The 19,972-nt window shown below is 43.1% G+C and overlaps 1 protein-coding gene across 1 annotated transcript in view; it reads right to left on the bottom strand.

The window, feature by feature from the left end:
• Positions 1-5,262: 5,262 nt before the first annotated feature.
• The window catches only part of kiaa1549la (KIAA1549-like a), a 236,959-nt gene continuing 222,249 nt past the window's right edge, over positions 5,263-19,972 (bottom strand). The window contains exons 17-19 of the mRNA XM_041198318.1: positions 17,727-17,860; positions 12,762-12,907; positions 5,263-5,541 (exon numbers count right to left, since the gene is read on the bottom strand). Of these exons, the coding sequence (XP_041054252.1) occupies positions 5,263-5,541; positions 12,762-12,907; positions 17,727-17,860 (559 nt within the window). The remainder of the gene's footprint in view (positions 5,542-12,761; positions 12,908-17,726; positions 17,861-19,972) is intronic.

Here is a 19,972-nt window from a genome sequence, read left to right as displayed (position 1 = left end):
GCAACTCTGCAAAATGCACTTCAAAGTTCACAAAAGGGGTAACATTAACAGTTTAAAGCAGGATTATCTTCCCCAGTTTCTGATGAACTGCTGCCCGCATATGGTCAGGACACATCCATGAACGAATGTGGTGGATAAATGCTTACTGCACTGATATCCCAGTGCTCTTCCTGCTATTCTAACATAGTGCTTTAAACCATTTTAAATATTTGGAGTAATGTCTGCTTTAAATTACCATACTGATTAATGTCACATGAATTTGTTATGTGTTTAACTGCTAATGTTGCAAACAGACATTGTTAGGTTATAGCCATTCAAATTATAGCACTTTAAATAATCCAAAATTTAATTTAATTTGGCATGTAATCATACGAACATACGAATTAGGAGGAGGAGTAGGCCACTCAGCTCCTCGAGTCTGCTCTGCCATTTAATAGGGTCATGGCTGATCTGACTGCAACCTCAAATCCACATTCCCACCCACCCCTGATAACCTTTCAACCCTTTGCTGATCAAGAATCTATCCAGCTCTGCCTTAAAAATGTTCAAACATTCTGCTTCCACCGTCTTTTGAGGAAAAGAATTCCAAAAACCCACAATCCTCTGAGAGAAAAAATTCCCCTCATCTCTGCCCTAAATGGGTGACCTCTTATTTTTAAACAGTGACCCCAAGTTCTAGATTCTTCCACAAGAGGAAACATCCTTTCCACACTCACCCTGTCAAGACCCCACAGGATCTTATATGTTTCAATCAAGTCGTCTCTCTTTCTTCTAAACTCCAGCGGATACAAGCTTGGCCTGTCTAACCTTAACACATAAGACAACCCGCCCATTCCTGGTATTCGTCAAGTAAACCTTCTCTGAACTGCTTCCAATGCATTTACATCCTTCCTTAAGTAAGGAGACTAATACTGTAGACAGTACTCCAGACGAGGTTTCACCAATGCTCTTATAATTGAAGCATAAGCTCTCTACTTTAATATTCAATTCCCCTCACAATAAACAATAACATTCTACTAGCTTTCCTAATTACTTGCTTTACCTACATACTAAACTTTTGAATTAATGCACGAGGCCACTTGGATCCTTCTGAATCTCAATGCTGTGCAATCTCTCACCATTTAGATAATATGCTTTTTTTTTACTCTTCCAGCCAAAATGGACAATTTCATATTTTCCCACATTATACTTCATTTGCCAGATCTTTGCCCACTCACTTCACCTGTCTATATCCCTTTGTATTCCCTGTATGTCCTGTTCATGGCTTACTTTCCTACCTACCTTTGTATCATCTGCAAATTTAGCAACCATACCTTCTGTCCCTTCATCTAAATCATTTATGTAAATTGTAAAAAGTTGAGGCCCCAGCACTAATCCCTGTGGCACACCACTCGTTACATCTTGTCAGTTTGAGGAAAGACGTGTATTTATATAGAGCTTTTCACAACTCCAAAAGATCCCAAAGCACCTTACAGCCAATGACGTACTTTTGAACTTACAATGTAGGAAACGTGGCTGTCGCTCTGAGCACAGCAATTTCCCACAAACAGCAATGTGACAATGGCCAGTGAAGAATAAATATTGGCCAGGACGCCAGGCTCTTCATCAAAATAGCACCAAGACATCTTTTGCATCCACCTAAGAGGGCGAATGAGGCCTCAGTTTAATGTCTCATCTGAAAGATGGCACCTCCGACAGTGCAGCACTCCCTCAGTGCTGCACTGCTGCACTGATAGCGTCTGTCTAGATTCTGTGTGCAAGTCCTTGGAGTGGAAGTTGTACCCATATCCTTTTCACTCAGGCAATAGTGCTATCAACTGATGCATGGTGGACACCTCACAGCCATTATTAATACAAATATTGACTGACAACTGTGACCCTTTCACTATTTAAAGCATAGGGAGAAGTAGAATTCATTGGCCAATAAACAAATCGAATGATGTGATTTTAAAACCTCTGCATTGATCATCCTTTTCAATTTTAGATTTTTTTAAAAGCCTCACTTCCAGCCCATCAGCAGGAAGCAGTTTCGGCATCACAATGCTTTTTATGAGATGCACTTAGTACATCTTCAGTCAATTTAATACAGAAACAGGGAGTTTTTTCTTTTGCAATTACTCTTCAGGTTGACATCCAGAGTGCAGGGGCACACGTCAAACCTGGGGAGTAATGAAACTGAAGGTGTTGCTTTCTTGAATTTTGCCAAACAGCTGCTCACCCGTGCAGTTCCTGAAAGACAAAAAAATTCACTCCAAAAATACAGAGCGTCCACAATTATCTGGGAATGACAAGAGTCACAGGGTAAGTAGAGAATGTGGTATTCACAGAACAATGGAAACTAGTTTGCCCCCATGAGGGTAACCATTTAACTCCTTTGTACTGACCGGATAAACCTGGCACGTTTACATGACCACTGCTTGTGCAATTAGCACTTGCTGTACAGTTCACACAATTTAAATCCAAGTAGAAAATAAAAATCCAATGGCACAGAAACAAGAGTACTGGATCATATTGAGTTCTGACACATACTTGTATAAGTCAAACGATAATCTTCAGGACCGAGGACTTGGCCTAGTGAGAGAATATGAGTAGATGATGATCACCTTTGATTATTGTCCTTGGAATATGTTGATGCTGTGCAAACTTCTGTACAAAAGCCCAGGAGAGGAAATTGTTGATAAGTTGTACTGAATGTGTCACTTTACATCAATTTACTGCAATGACCCAAAGACTTGATGATATTCATCCAACCCAGTGTGGTTTGCCTGATGCCACTCATTGCTCATTCTCAACACTATGCAATAGTGTAATACTCCCAACATCAGTAGTAGCACTTTAATATACATAGCAAATGCCTCAAACGCACACACTAACCCGCCACCCCCCCACCCTCCCTCACCCACCGCCACCTAGATTGGCTTCACTAAAACACACTCCCATGGCTGGGTATGGGACGTGCACTTGCAATTTTAACGTTACCCACTCCTCGGGAGGCTGACGGGTTTGCGCACAATGCTGGTTTTACATCCTGCACCATTATACTCTCTACTGAAATCATAGTATTTGATAGGAGATAAAACTTGGGTTCAACCCGATCCTGTGAACTGAGTGAGGTTAGCATTGCCCCAGGGTGTCAGAATCCATTCGCCATAACAGGGTGGTTGCCAGGCCTGGTTGCCAAGTGTGCACCGTGCCGTGTGCCATAACAAATGAACAGTCTCACAGTCTCATTGATTATGGATGCACCCAATGGTTGGAGCTGCAGCTAGAGACTAACCTGCGCCAGGAGCATTAGAGGATCTGGTGGCCATCTGGATGGAGCAGCACGAAGATGTGTCTATTTCAGCACCATTCCCTGAGAGGCCAAACAGTAACAAAGAGTTCCTTCTAATTATCCTGCCTTATGTTAGATTGTTAAAGATTACTTAAAGGCAAAGGTGTATCCATGATAAATTCCCTTTAAAATAGGTTTGCACATCGACAGTCTCTACCAGTTACTGTTTTGAGGAGAGAACACATTGCAGTGGAATTCAGGCCAACCACTATCAAACCCAATGCTGTTCTTTCACCTCTTGAGGAGATTAATCAATCCTTAGAAGTGAAACATTGATTTTGGTAAAGGAGAACATTTAATATCTCTCAGTGTTAATCCAAAGAGGGAGCGGGCTCCCCACACAGGGCACATAGCTCCCCACCCTCAACTTCACCATGTCCAACACAATAGGACTCACCCCAGGGATGCACAGATCAGAGATCTCCTTTGGCACTGCACTCCCTGCGCGTGGGGCACCTCACTTGAAGCAGAGGCTGATGAAGTTCACCCAATAGAGTCTTTCCATATAAAATACATTCAGTACATCTTACAAGGATGAGGCTTTAAAGGCTTCAATTCAATCTTTTGAATTCTATTCATATAAAATGCTCGAAGTTCACGCTTGTAGTTAATATTGCCAGAATCCTTTTGCAACACAGGAACAGGAGGAGGCCATTCAGCCCTTGAAACCTATTCCAGAATTCAATTACACCTTGTATGATCAGTATCTTAACTCTATCTCCTGCCATGGTTCCATAAAACTTAATACCCTTACCTAAGTTCAAACTACTTTCTAAGCATTTGATGTTCCTCATGGCCCTTAAATAATGCCATGGGATACCCAACGATAAGACAGAAGAAATCTGAAATTCCATTCTTGTTTTAATGAAAGGGGTTAAATCTCAGTGTAATGTCAGGGTCTGTATGGTTGAAGTTTAATCGTTTGCAGAAGAGAAACATCTGGGATTTCAGAGATATGAGTGATGAGTCCATCATTAAAGACAATCGTTTTCCAAAGCTGTATGGGATGGCGGGGGTTGGGGGCACACATCCCACAATAAGTAGCACTGATCAATTCATAAGCGCAACTCAGCATAACATCTTCATACTGGGCTATTCGACAGTGGGAAATATGGATTTGTTTGATAATAGGGAACAGTTTGAATCTTGAGTGCCAAGGTTAGTGAGTGGACTGAGGATCATGGATCAACAAGTGGTTCTTCAGTGAAGAGTGTATTGACCATCAGGACGCTTCTTAGTTTGGCTAAAGGGAGGGACTGTATCCTTAATCCAGTGTTGAGTCGGACAGAAGCCATTCTGATCCGAGATTGAAACCAGCGACCACCAGGTTTTCCAATGGGGTCTCACAAAATCACTGGTCGCAATAGGTCAGCAAGATCCCATAAACTCTGTGTCAGTTCTGCTTTCTTTTTCAACTGACGCCTGAATTTCTTTAAGGGGTGGGGGTTGGGTGGGGGGGGGGGCGGCGCAAGGTAGGGCTTAATCTGTAGCTGCGATGCCTCATTTATTGTCGCTTTTCTCTTTGTCGTAATTTATTTTTTGCACATCTGTTTTCGATATATATACTGACCACCTATGGGAAATACACAGGGGTCAATCAAAGTCCTCCCGCCTCCATGACGTAGGGGTTTTGTGCTAAACATTATACTAAATGACATTATTAAGATGAGACGCAATGTCTGGTGGCGCGTTTTCAGATGCATTCCGTTGGCGAAGGAGCCAAATCATTTGATGGATTGGCTTTTCATGGCTTGAAACAATGGCCCGAATCCACGAAAGAATTTCTTTTTTGTTTACGTCTCAAGGCTAACAACCTACACACTGGCCAAGATGAATCCAATCTGAAAGCCAAATTTCCACCACTGCTTTGGCTCCTGTGGGAAGAAGTTTTGCAAAGGCTCTTCATGGGGAAACACTGCAGAGCGCAGCTAAACCTGGAATTCAAACATGCCCGTTTGTTTCTTGGCCAGCTTTGCAACCTCCTCTCTGATGGCCTTGACCAAAGCAGCGGTAGAGATGTTGGTGTAGGAGGTTTCGGAGGACTCATTCTCAGTCAAGCTCTGCTGAGAGGCCGCGGTGGATGGAGCCTGAGCTTGTTCAATACACCGAGATGAATTCGAAGGCTGCGTCTGACTGTACTGCCGATGGGGGGAGCTCTGTACATACCGAGCGTGCGAAAAGGCCTCAACGTAACCTGGGAGAGTTACCTGAAGAGCAACGGAGTTGGTTACTCAAAAGCCAATTTTGGACCAAAAACAATACAATTTAATTTTAGTTCCGAGCGGTTAGGCAAGAGTAATCATGTAATCATCTTGCCTTAGAAGAAGTGCCAATAAAGGTTCAATAGATTTATTCCTGGAATGAGAAAGCTGTCCTATGAGGAGAGATTGATCAGATAGGGCCCATATTCTCTCAGGTTTAGAAGAATGAGAAGAGATTTCATTTGAAATGTATGAAATTCATAAGGGGCTTGAGAGGGTAAATTCTAAGAAGGTGTTTCCCCTGGCTGGAGGGTGTAGAACTAAGGATCATATTCTCAGGATAAAGAGCCAGTCATATAGGACTGAAGTGAGAAGAAATTTATTCACTCACAAGTTTGTGAATCTTTTGAATTTTCTGTCCCAGAGAGCTGTGAATGCTCAGTCGAGGAGCATGTTCAAGGCTGAGATTGATAGATCTTTGGTCACTAACAAAACCAAGGGATGTAGGGATAGAACAGAAAAGTGGAGCTGAGGTAGATCACCATGATCTTACTAAATGACGGAGCAGGCTTGAGGAGCTGTGTGACCTATGCCTGCTCCTATTTCTTATTTTCTTATTCAAGATACTGAAAAAAATACCAAACACTGTACTATCAAAATTATAAAAAGGAGCCTAAACATCTACTCCTGTTTTGAAGGGTGTGGGCACGGTAGTGAGAGGCATGAGCCCTCAGCCTGAGACCAAGTGTGCAACCTCAATGGGATGTGAGAGTTTGATGACCTAAGGGAAACTTAAATATCATACCAAAAATGTAATATTGTTTGTATTTAACATTGAACTGCAAGTACTGTTTAACTGCAAGCACCATTTAAATTCTAAGTCTCATCCAGAGGCCTAAGCAGGGAAATAGAAGCTATCTGGCAGCAGCTGAAATAGTTAGTTAAGGAAACTAGCTGAACTGGTCTTGCTGTACCTGGACTCAGCTAATCCTTTTGTTTAGAACATGTAAATTCAGACATTCTCAGTGCGACCATCACTGTGTGCGACCTCAACGGAGTGCAAGAGTTTGGTGAGCTGAGGGAGCTCAGTGAGGAGGGGGGAGTTGCTCCTTTGCTTTTTCAAATTTTTCACCCTGTAGGAACTGGTTCTTGCTCTACTGCAGGGGAAGAAACTAGCTGTTTGGTGAGCATCTGGTAAGTGGTCAAGGTCTACTCTATTCCTAAGGTTTAAAATAGTACAGGAGTTTGTGTTAAGATTAATAAATATATAAAAGAAAATAAATAATTGAATAAAATAATTAAGTAATTAATTAAAGCACATAAGTATGGCAGGACAGGTGATGTGTCATGGCTGGAGCATGTGGAGCTCCTGGATATCAGCGTTATCCAGAACAAGTATATCTGCAGTAAGTGTCTGCGGTTTGATGAGCTTCGGCTCAGGGTCATTGAGCTGGAGGCTAAGCTGCAGACACTGCAACACATCAGGGAGAGGGAAAGTTACCTGGACGCTTTGTACCAGGATGCAGTCACATCCCTTTGGATAGGGTCTTCTGATTTGGAAGGTGGTCAAGGTCCGGAGGGTGTGACTGTAGCTGAGGCAGGTAAGGGGACCCAGAGGGCAGGAATGCAGGAGTGTCAGCCTCTGCAATTGTCCATCAGGTTTCAGCTTGTTTGGATGAGAGTGGGGGCTGTAGGGCAGGTGAGCTGACTGGCCATGGAATCATGGCACAGGAAGCCATTCATGTGGGGGGAGCACAAAGGAATTTAGTGAAATTAGGGAACAGTATAATAAGGGGGATTGACACTGTTTTCTGTAGCAAGAAGCAAGAGTCCAGGCGGTGATGTTGCCTGCCTGGTGCCAGGGTCCAGGGCATTTGCTCAGGCTGGAGAAGAACTTGCAGTGGGAGGGGGAGGATCCAGTGGCCCTGATCCATGTAGGTACCAACAACATAGGCAGGATGAGGGAGGAGGTTCTGCATTGTCAGTATGAGGATCTATACCAAATTAAGAAGCAGAACTGCAAAGGTTATAATTTCTGGATTATTACCTGAGCCACATGTAAACTAAAATATGGCAAATAAGATTAGAGAAATGAATGTGTGGCTCAAAGACTTGTGTGGGAGAAGTGGGGCGCTGGCACCAGTATTGGAGAAAGTGTGACCTGTACCATTGGGACGGTCTACACCTGAATCATGCTGGGACTGATGTCCGCTGCATAACTCTAGAGAGGGTTTTAAACTGAATAGTGGGGGCAAGGGATCAAATTTGGGAAGATGTGGTAAACCAAAGAGTAGAGACAAGGCAAGAGAGAAAGATACTAATATGGGAAATAATAAACAAACCGTGACAGGAAGGGGCAAAGAGTACAAATCTAAAAGTAAATTAGCAGATAAGGCTAGACACTACAAAAATAATAAAAGGACAAAATTAAAGGCCCTGCATCTAAATGCATGCAGCATTCAAAACAAAAAGATGAACTGATAGAGCAAAGAGAAATAAATAAGTACGATCTGATAGCCATTACAGAGACATAGCTACAGGATGATTTAGATTGGGACCTGAATATTGAAGGGTACATGACATTTAGGAAGGACAAGACATTAGTAAAAGGTAAAAGGGTGGCTCTCTTAATTAATGATGGTATTAGCATATTAGAGAGGAATGACCTAAGTTCAGGAAACCAGGATGTAGATGCGGTTTGTGTTGAGATGAGAAATGATAAAGGCAAGAAGTCACTTGTGAGGATGGTGTACAGGCCCCCTAATTGTAACTACATGGTAGGACAGAGTACTAAAGAAGAGATAATGGGAGCTTGTATGGCATTAATCATGGGGGATTTTAATCTACATATAGAGTGGAAAAATCAGATGGGCAAAGATAGCATAGATGAGCAGTTCATAGAATATTTTCAGGATAGTTTCTTAGAACAGCACATTCTGGCGCCAACCAGAGAGCAGGCTATACTGGACCTGGTACTGTGCAATGAGATAGGATTAATTGCTAACCTCATAGTGAAGGTACTCCTAGGTAGCAGCGATCATAATATGATTGAATTTCACATTAATTTGGAGGGAAAGACAAGTGCGTCCAAGACTAATACTTTAAACTTAAATAAGGGCAATTATGAGGGCATGAAAGCAGAGTTAGCTAAAGTGAACTGGCAAATGATGTTAAGGGATGGGTCAATAGAGGTTCAGTGGCAGATAATTAATGGGATATTTCAGAATACACAGAATAGGTACATTCCAATGAGAAAGAAAAATTCCAGGGGGAGGGCCAACCACCCGTGGTTAACTTACAAAGTTAAAGATGGTATCAAACTTAAAGAAAAAGCAAATAATTATGAAAAGGATGGCAGGTTGGAAAGAATATAAAGAACAGCAAAGAATGACAAAAAGCTTAATAGGGAGGGAAAATTAGAATACGAGAGAAAGCTAACTAGTAATATAAAGACGGATAGTAAGAGTTTCTATAGATAATTAAATAAGAGTTAACAAAGTGAGCGTTGGTTCTATAGAGTGTACGTCTGGGGAATTGGTAATGGGAAGTAGGGAAATGGTGGATGAAATAAACAGGTATTTTGCATCAGTCTTCACTATAGAGGGCACAAGTAACACCTCGGAAATAGCTGTAACTCAGGAATTCAAAGGGAGGGAGAAACTCAGAAAAATTACAGTCACCAGGGAAGTGGTATTGAGCAAATTGTTAGGGCTGTGGGCTGACAAATCCCCAGGTCCGGATGGACTTCACCTTAAGGTCTTGAAAGAAGTAGCTAGTGAGATAGTTGAAGCACTGGTTTTAATTTTCCAAAATTCCCTAGATTTGGGGAAGGTTCCATTAGATTGGAAAATAGCAAATATAACTCCTTTATTCAAAAAGGAAGGGAGAAAGCAGGAAACTACAGGCCAGTTAGCCTAACATCTGTCATAGGGAAAATGTTAGAAGCTATTATTAAAGATATTATAGCAGGGCACTTAGAAAAATTCAAGGCAATTAACCAGAGTCAACATGGTTTGTGAAAGGGAAATCATGTTCAATCAATTTATTGGAGTTCCTTGAAGGAGTCACATGTACTGTGGATAAAGGGGAAATTGTGGATGTACTGCACTTAGTTTTCCAGGAGACATTTGATAAGGTGCCACATCAAAGGTTATTGCAGGAAATAAAAGCTCATGGTGTAGGGGGTAACATATTGGTATGGATAAAAGATTGGCTAGCCAACAGGATATAGAGAGTTGGCATAAATGAGTCTTTTTCTGGTTGGCAGGATGTGACGAGTGGTGTGACATAGGAATCAGTGTTGGAGCCTCAACATTTTACAATTTAATTAAATGATTTGGATGAAGGGACAGAATGTATGGTTATTAAATTTGCTGATAATACAAAGATAGGTAGGAAAGTAAGTTGTGAAGAGGGCATAAGACAGCTACAAAGGGACATAGTTTGGTTAAGTGAGTGGGCAAGGATCTGGAAAAAGGAGTATAATGTGGGCAAATGTGAAATTGTCCATTTTGCCAGGAAGAATAAAAAAGAAGCATATTATCTAAATGATGAGAGATTGCTGAGCTCTGAAATTCAGAGAGATCTGGGTGTCTTAGAGCATGATTCACAAAAAGGCTAGTATTCAGGTACAGCAAGTAATTCAGAAAGCAAATAGAATGTTATTGATTATTGTGAAGGGAATTGATTACAAAAGTAGGGAGGTGATGCTTCAGTTGTACAGGGCACTAATGAGACCACATCTGGAGTATTGCGTACAGTACTGGTCTCCTTATTTAAGGAAATATGCAAATGCGTTAGAAGCAGTTCAGAGGTGGTTTACTAGCCTAATACCAGGAATGGGCGGGTTGTCTTATAAGGAAAGGCCGGACAGGTTAGGCTTGTATCCACTGGACTTTACAAGGGTAAGAGGCGACTTAATTGAAACCTTTAAGATCTTGAGGGGCCTTGACAAGGTGGATTTGGAGAGGATGTTTCCTCTTTTGGGAGAATCTAGAACTAGGGGTCACTGTTTAAAAATAAGTGGTCACTCATTTAAGACAGAGATTAGGAGAAATATTTTCTCTCGAAGGGTCTAGAGACTTTGGAACTCTCTTCCTCAAATGGTGGTGGAAGCAGAATCTTTGAATATTTTTAAGACAGAGCTGGATAGATTCTTGATTAATAAGGGGGTGAAAGGTTATTGGGGGTAAGCATGAAGGTGGGGTTGAGGTTACATTCAGCTCAGCCATGATCTTATTGAATGGTGGAGCAGGCTCGAGGGGCTGAGTGGCCTACTCCTGCTCCTAATTCATATGTTTGTACATTCATATGTTGGGATTGGACGTGTCCAAAATTTAGGTTGAATCTCTGTTGGGCTTCTGTTTCTTCCATGGTTACATGGTGACCTGTGGTAGGGAACGAAGGGAAGGGGTGGGTTGGGGAGGGAACGAGGGAGAGGGTGTCAGGTTTGAGTCTGTCCCCGGGGGCCTCCTGCAGAACTTCTGTGGCCAGCAGTATAACCACGCTCAGGAAGCAGTCGTGCTCATGCGGTGCTAAGCCAGATCTTGTGGCCCATTGAATGGTATTCAACAGTCAGCAATCACTGGGGGAGGGTCCATCGCTTCTTAAGCCGGGGTTGACAGTGCACAGAGCAGCAGGAGAAAAACGGGAAATCACCAAGAATTTACAGCCCAGAATCAGGCCATTCAGCTCCACAGGTCCAAGTGGTGTTCAAGCTCCACATAAGGATTCTCGTACACTCCTTTATCTAATCCCATCAAGAAATCCTTCTATTCCTTTCTCTCTCATGTTTATCCAGCTTCCCCTTAAATGCATTTATACTACTCACCTCATCTACTCCCTCTGCTCGTGAGTTCTAAATTCTCACCACTTTCTGAAGACGTTTCTCTTGAATTACCTATTGGCCATATTAGTAATTATCTTATATTTATTGTTCTCCCCCATAAGCGGAAACATTTTCTCTAAGTTTACCCAATCAAACCCCTTCATAATCATAAAGATCACTATCTGGTCACCCATCAGTCTTGGCCAATCTCTTCAGTCTTCCAGGTAGTTATAACTTCTCAGTTCTCGTTTCATCCTTATAAATCTTTTTTGTACCTTCTCCAGTGCCCCTCTATCCATTACGTATTACAGGGACCAGAATTCCAAGCGTGGTGTAACTAAGGTCCTATACAAGTTTAACGTAACTTCTCTGCTTTTCAATTTTGCCCCTCTAGAAAGGAGGAAATGATCAAATCTTTGGTCACAACATAAAGTGCCAACGTGCTGCTCAGGCATGCTGGCAGGTCCACAGTATGGGAAGCCCTGCAGTTGCACCTTCACCACTGCACTTGTCATATTGCCTTAACCCAGTCCCCACATGTAATGGGGTAGGTATGCATCAGGGAAGCTTTATCCCTTGTTGTGGCTCCTAATGTTAAACACAACAGCGAAAGAGATTATCGCTATTAAATTGTAAGTAATGGATTAAACCTACCTGGAAAGGCTCCACACTCGCAGGTTAGTGCTCAGTTGGTCATCTGAGACACCTAACCAGACTGTGAATTGTTCATTATTGAAACAAGGTCCAAATCCTCTCAAAAAAGCCTCCATTTCTCCATCCTTCTCAGTCCTACCTACCAACCTACCACCCTGGATCGAGATTAATCCAATCTGCAATTTAATTCATCATGGTTACTTTTATCACTGCTTTGCTGGGCTGGGGGCCAATGTTGGTCAGTGAACACAGGGGTGATGGGAGACCAAGACTTGATGTGGGTTCGGAAACAGGGAGAAGAGTTTTTGATGAGCTTAAGTTTATGCAGGGTGGAAGATGGTAGGCTGGCTAGATGAGCATTGGAATAATCACATCTAGCTGTTGCAAAGGCAGTGATAAGGGTTTCAGCTGAGGCACCACCTGTACATCAGTGGCATACAGCCAAGTGCTCAAATAGAAAATTATACACTCTCTCTTTCAACACCTTTCTTGCTCAGGCTCTCAAATTATTCCTTTCTCTTTATTTGCTCTACCAAAACCCTTCATGATTTTGAACACCTCTATTAAATTTCTGCTCTCGGGAGAACAACCTCAACTTCTCTAGTCTAACTGCTCCCATTCTAGCAAGTCTCCCCTGTGCTCTCTCCAAAGCCTTGATATCCTTCCTAAAGTGTGGTGCCCAGAACTGAGCAGAATACTCCTGCTGAGGCTTAAGCAGTGATTTATAAAGGTTTAGCATACGTACGTTCTCTGCCCACTGGGCCTGTGCTTCTCCATCTCCCACATATGGTGTCCAGGCATGATTGCGGTAGGGTGAAGGAGCAGGGATGAAGTAGTTAGGGAATCCAGGCCTGTTGGCTGGTATGGCATAAACTGCTGGGACTGAGCTACCTGCAGGTACAAGCAGAATAAAACATTCAACATTTTAAATATTCAGACTAAGTGTGAAAATTCAATCAGTCAGCATATGCCTACAGGGTTAGACTTGATCAGATTATTTCTCCTCAGAATTTGCCAACCTTGGCAAGGCCAGAAAATATGGCCCACCCTAACAGTCTTCAGAATGCTGTGGTGGGCTTTTAACACTGGTTCATACAACTGAGGGCATGAAGTATCAATTATTTAGAGAGGGACTGGAGTCACATGTAGGCCAGGACTAGTTGGAGCAGCAGGCTCCCTTCACTGAAAGAATGAGTAAAGAGTTAAAGATGGAAAGAGTTTATGTTCTCCATTGTGCCTTTCATGATGACCCAGTGTGCTTTACAGCTGATTAAGTACTCTTGAAATGTAGCCACTGTTGTAGTGTAGGAAACGTGGCAGCCAATTTATGCACAGCAAGGCTCCATAAATATAAATAAGACACTGATACTAATACTGGGTGGATCTGCACTCGCCAGGTTCCATTCTTATCTATCTAATCATACCCAAAATATCACTTACAATGGCTTCTCTGCCTGCTCCTGTACCATTACCTCTGGCATCCCCCACAGATCTATCCTTGGTCCCCTCCTCATTCTCATCCTACATGGTCCCTATTGATAACCATGTACGTTCAAGTCACCCATCGCCACCATCTCTCTCAACTCTCCACTGTCTCTAAGTTGTCAGATTGCTTGCCTGACATCCAGTATTGGATGAGCAGGAATTCCCTCCAATAAAATATTGCCAAGACTGAAGCCATGGTCACAAACTCCATTCCTTAGCTCCCAATTCTACCCATGACCCTGGAAACTGTCTGAGGCTGAACCAGACTGTTCACAACTGTGGAGTCAGATTTGACCCTGAGATAAGCTTCTGCCCTCATATTCCCACCATCACTCAGACACCTACTTCCGCCTCTGTAACATCGCCCGACACTGCCCCTGCCCCAGCTCATCTCCTGCTGAAACCCTCATTCAAGCCTTTGCTATTTCTAGACTTGACTATTCAAATGCAATACTGGCTGGCCTTCTAAGTTCTACCCCCACCACTGCCCCCCCTTGAACCTGACATCATCCAAAACTCTGCTGCCCTTCTCAGTCAAGATCATGTACTTATGAGGAAAGGTTGAGCCATTGCAGTTTAGAAGAATGAGGGGGAAACTTATTGAACGATTTAAGATTCTGAGGGGTCTTGACAGCATAGGTGCAAGAAGGATGTTTCCTCTCGTGGAGGAATCTAGAACTAGGAGGGCACAGTTTAAAAATAAGGGATCTCCTATTTAAGTCAGATATGAGGAGGACTTATTCTCTGAGGGTGGTTAGACTTTGCAGTTCTCATCCACAGGGAGCAGTAGAGGCTGGGTCACTGAATATATTCAAGGCAGAGCTGGACCGATTTTAGATCAACAAGAGAGCAAAGCAGGAGATGAGCTGAGGCAGGGGCAGTGTCGGGCGATGTTACAGAGGCGGAAGTAGGTGTCTGAGTGATGGTGGGAATATGAGGGCAGAAGCTAATCTCAGGGTCAAATCTGACTCCACAGTTGTGAACAGTCTGGTTCAGCCTCAGACAGTTTCCAGGGTCATGGGTAGAATTGGGAGCTAGGGAATGGAGTTTGTGACCATGGCTTCAGTCTTGGCAATATTTTATTGGAGGGAATTCTTGCTCATCCAATACTGGATGTCAGGCAAGCAATCTGACAACTTAGAGACAGTATGGAGGGCAGGCAGGAAAGTGGAGTGGAAGCCGCAATCAGATCAGCCATGATCTTATCAAATGGCAGAGCAGGCTCGATAGGCCAATTGGGTTTACTCCTGCTCCTATATCTTATGTTCTTAAATCTCTGGAGTGGGACTTGAACCCATGACTTTATCACTCAGAAAGGACAGTGCTATCCAGTAAGTCACAGCTGACATTTAGCTTACTTCAATAGTCTTAGATATGATTATCCGGCGATTGCAAATGAGCAGATTTGTTGAATTCAACTTGGCAAGCTGTCACACTTGGATTTAAACTCATGACCATTGGGTTGCTGGTTCAGTGCAATTCCACTACGCTGTTGTTCCCAAATTACTTACGAGTGATTGATCTTCCAGAAGCACACAACTGCCATTTGCAGAATACACAATGCATCATCAGGCTATTTTATTTTTGCGTTCTAACTGCCACCTACACACATAACAAGATGAAAGTGACAACAATGGTTCTTATTCTACAGTACCCATGAGATGTCGACTTCCCACGCTAAAAGGGGTGATCTGATCAAGGCATCTAAAATGTTAAAAAGATTTTGAGGATAGATATGGAGGAAACTGGTGGGGATACAGAGAACTTAAAATTAGAACTGGACCTTTCAGGAGCGAACTCAGGAAATACTTTTTACATAAAGAGAAGAGAAAATCTGGAACTCTTTCCCCTGAAAGACTGTGGCTGCTGGGGGTCAATTGGAAATATCAAGGCTTGAGGTCGATAGAATATTTTGTAGGCAAGGGTATCAAGGGATGTGAGCTGAGGCAGAAGAATTAATGTGAGGCACAAATCAACCATGATCTAATTGAATGGAGAGCAGTCACAAGGGGCTGAATGGCCTCCAACTGTCCTTACGTTTAATTGTAAACACTATGCTGGAATTAAAGAAAATATGAACACAGAAATCAAATCTTCCATGCATACTGATTGCCACACTGATCCCAAATAAATGCATTTAAGGAAATGTGGCAGCTGAGGGAGATTAGTTTGCTTTGACTGCAAAGACCACCCAGAACATTATCCTTATCCTCCTGTGTTAGTCACTGAACACACATCCCTCTAACCTCAGATGCTGCGGGAATTCATCTTTTAAGTACTTGATTGCATTCTGCACATTTTACACTAGGTGGCGGTCTACTCCACCAGTTAATATTTCTCCTGAGCTGTCTTATCTTAAAGCAACACCTACACATTTTGAAATTTGCTCTCAGATCGGTAAATAATTGATGTGACTTCAATTTATATTATATGAATAATTTGAGACATGGCTTAGTGGCAGCTCCTGGCCTAATATTTATCCCTCACAAACTACACTAAAAACAGTTTCTTGCTGAAAAGAGAGACATGTTGCTGAAGTTTTTCGTCTTGCACTCATCACACGCAAGAATGCCAAATTTCAAGCACTCACAACAATTTCTACTGCAGGAAAAAAGGTTTCTGATTGATTGGGATATTGCCTCTGATTGGCCAAGGAATTGCCATGGAGAAAGCAATGCAGAATGATAGGCTCCCCAAGCTCGGATAATTCAAACAAAGTTCAAGGTTTGAACATATTTCTTTTGCTTGCAGAGAATGGGCCTCTGCATATGAATGCATTTCGCTCCTAGCAAGCATAAATGAGCTCGGATTATGAGCTCGGCTCATACATTCATACACATAATTGGCTTTTTTTCCTCTCTGATTCTTATCACCTGATGCCGTTAATATTCCTCTAACATTCTGATTAGAAAGGTCAATAATGCCCTTATTGGGTAAACTGCAGGTCCACTGAATTTCCACAAACAATTGTTTCATCATGCTCCATGTCCAGTTTCACTTGTGCCTTTTTCGTGGAAGAACTATTTTACAGACATTCATTGGTATTACCATCGCTGAATCCCCAACCATCAATGTCCCTGGGGTTACTATTGACCAGAAACTGAACTGGACAAGCCACAGAAATACTGTGGCTACAAGAGCAGGTCAGGGGCTGGGAATTGTGTGGTGAGTAACTCACCTCATGACTCCCCAGTGCCTACATCTACATCTACAAGGCACAAGTCAGGAGTGTGATGGACTACTCTCCACTTACCCTGATGAGTGCAGCTTCAATAACACTCAAGAAGCTCAACACCACCCTGGACAAATCAGGCCACTTGAGTGGCACCCCATCCACCACCTTCAACATTCACTCCTTCAACCACTGGTGCACAGTCGCAGCAGTGTGTACATCTACAACAAATTCCAGTTGGCTTCCATTAATTTGACTCAGTTAGACTCTTAACAAGCCTGATGAACAGCTACTTGCCACATGAAGGGTGTTTGGGGCAGATGTAGCCTTGCCTGCCCTAATCCCGCCTGCACAAAAACGGCCTGGAGGTTGGCGTGAAGAGGGGAAAAGGCACGCCAGCTGGCGGGACAAATTTTCAGTCTCGCCCACCTCCGAACCCAGCCCCGACATTGCCTAAAATCCAGGCTCAAATGCATAATTACAGCAGCTGTCTGGTTTCTGGAGCTAACAATCAGCCTGCAAAACTCATGGTTCGACCACTAGAGGGGAGCAGCCTCCAGGATCTTCAAAAGGTCTGAGAGGAAAATAGAGTGCTGTATTGTCCAAAGTGTGAAATTTGGAAAGGGAATTGTAGTTAAACGGAGGTCCTGTCTGGCCTCTCAGGCAGATGTAAAAGATTCTGCAGCACCGTTTCAAAGAAAAACAAGGGAGTTACCCCCGGTATCCTGGCCAACATTTATTCCTCAACCAGCATCACTATATAAAAAAATTATCTGGTCATTATCCCACTGCTGTTTATGGGGCCTTGTTGTGCACCAATTGGCTGCCACGTTTCTCACATCACAACAATAATTGCGTTTCGTTGTTTGTGAAGTTCTTCTGGACACCATGAAAAGCGTCACATAAATCCAAGTTAATTCTTTATACACACATCAGGAGGGTGAATGAAACACTCCACTTGGCCAGATGGGTGCAGTTCCACTCAAGAAGCTCGACGTCATCTCTCAGGCAGTTAACAAGACAACACCTTAAACTGGTTTTCACAGGCCTCACCTGAGTAATTTGTGATTGGCTGTTCCGCAGGGACAGTGGATCTGGACACCGGCACATAGGGAGCTTCATGTTGTGATTGGTCTGCGCTGTGACTGTCGACTGTTCTGGTATTATTGTTATTTTCTGATGTCCAACTGTGTCAGAAGGGGAACAAGTCAGACAATTATTTTTTAAATGCTCATTTGCCTTTTTTAAATGATAAATTATTAGTCAAACCTGGGTAGTTGCACTTTTCAAAAGAAACAAATCATTAATAATTACTAAATTGAGATAATCTCTAACTTCGCTCAGCAATTGTTCCGCTGATGCTCTGTGTTTATCATCTCCATATCCTCCTTTCTTTCAATTTCTTTGGCCCTCCTCCCACTACCCACCTTTTTCTGATTCAATTAATGTGAGGGCTTCTGATAGAGTAAATAAGGAAGATCTGTTCTCACTGGCGGCAGTGTCAGTAACTAGAAGACACAGATTTAACAGACCTTTTGAAGAGCCAGCTTAGGCATGATGGGCTGAGTGGCCTTCTTCTGTGCTATAAGAGTTAATGATTCTTTCTTTCTTATTTCCCAAGAATGAATTTCAACAAAAGCAACTTGAAGAGAAGAGAACATAAACACGTCTACAGCTGTGAAGTGAATTCAGTTAGGTCGTTTGTTTTTATAACATAGTAATATATCTATCTTGCATAAGCTTTCTCACTTTGAGGCTAAATTAACACAGTGGTAGCCTCAGAGGCGTGATAATGGAAGAATCAAAACACCCAGAGCTGCAGTCCAATGTCTGTTGCGCTAAAGATGGTTGTTAATTATTTGTAAATGGAGTCACATTTTATTCCATAATGGTGCTGAACCTTGGGTCAAAGACTGAGCAGATCTTTCTCAACTGAATATGAATCATGTATCCAACCTGACTGCCTGTAGGTTTACATCGGCACAGGAATCTGGGGTGCTGGTTGTACTGGGGGGAAATAGAGCCCCTGCGTGAATCAGTAACAAAAACCTTGCACCTGTCTTGGAAAAATGGCACTTCACATGGTGAAAGGAAACCCAAGCCAATGGAAGGATGGTTGACAGTGCTCTTTGTCAGAGTTGGGTCTTCACAGATTGAATCACCGGACAGTGATCGGGAGCAGGAACACTGTCTGATTTTCTCCTCCTTAGCCATGGGGTGCTGCATCCAAGTGCATGGCACCCACCCCCTCACCACCCCGCCGCTACCCCACCACACACCCACAGGCTGCAGTACCATCAATTTCTGATGAGGTAAAGCCAGGCTCCTTTGGCTGGGGTAGCTGAGTTATCCAACTGTCCTACAAGGGGAAGTCTGCTGTGTTTAATTTTTAATGATTGCGTCTTACATTAAATATATAGGCCTTACTGCGGGCCTCAGAACCCCGACAAAAAGCCAGACCTGAGCCCGCACTTGCCAGCAGTGGGATTGGCTCAGTGATTTTACCACAGTCAGCTTCCTAATTAGCCACCTGAGGGATCGCCAGTGGGGAGACGGTGGGATAATGACAATGTCACTCAACTAATAATCCAGACACCCAGGCTAATGCTTTGGGGAGAGGGATTCAAATCCCACCACAGCAGCTGGAGGCGTTATTAAATCTGAAATATTTTTAAAAATCATGGAACCATCTTCAATTGTTGTAAAAAAATTAATCTGGTTCACTAATGTCCTTCAGGGAAGGAAATCTATTGGCCGACACATGACTCCAGACCCACATCAATGTGGTTGACTCTTAGCTGCCCTCTGAAATGGCCTAAGAAGCCATTCAGTTCAAGGACAATTAGGGATGGGCAACAAATGCTGGCTTCACCAGCGACATCCACATCCCGTGAAAGGATGAAGAAAAATAAGTTACAGTCAGGTGGGCTCCTGATCCTGCCAACCCAATCAGAGGGCCGGCAGCTCCACTGGGAGTTGTGTGCGTTGTTGAGGTAGGTTAGAGTCTTCGGGGCACCTCCTTTCATAAAAATGAAATATTCGGGTGACCAGCTATCATAGGGGAAACTCCTTTGGAAGTTGGGGCCTTGGCAGGCCTTTCATGCCCATGGGTGCCCTCCTTGGACTATATGACTCCCCAGCCTGCCACAGGGAGGTCACCTCCATTAAGCTGCGGCCTCTCCATGCAGCCGGGGCTCACCCCACCATCGGCAAAATTCCAGCAGCCTATGAAAGGTGAATTAAAAGGCTGTTAAGCATGCGAATTGGCTGTCTGCTTCCTTAGATCCATCTCGCAAACC

Source organism: Carcharodon carcharias, chromosome 10, assembly GCF_017639515.1.
Source record: "Carcharodon carcharias isolate sCarCar2 chromosome 10, sCarCar2.pri, whole genome shotgun sequence".
NCBI classification, from domain to species: domain Eukaryota; kingdom Metazoa; phylum Chordata; class Chondrichthyes; order Lamniformes; family Lamnidae; genus Carcharodon; species Carcharodon carcharias.
This window is presented reverse-complemented; position numbering and strand designations above follow the sequence as displayed.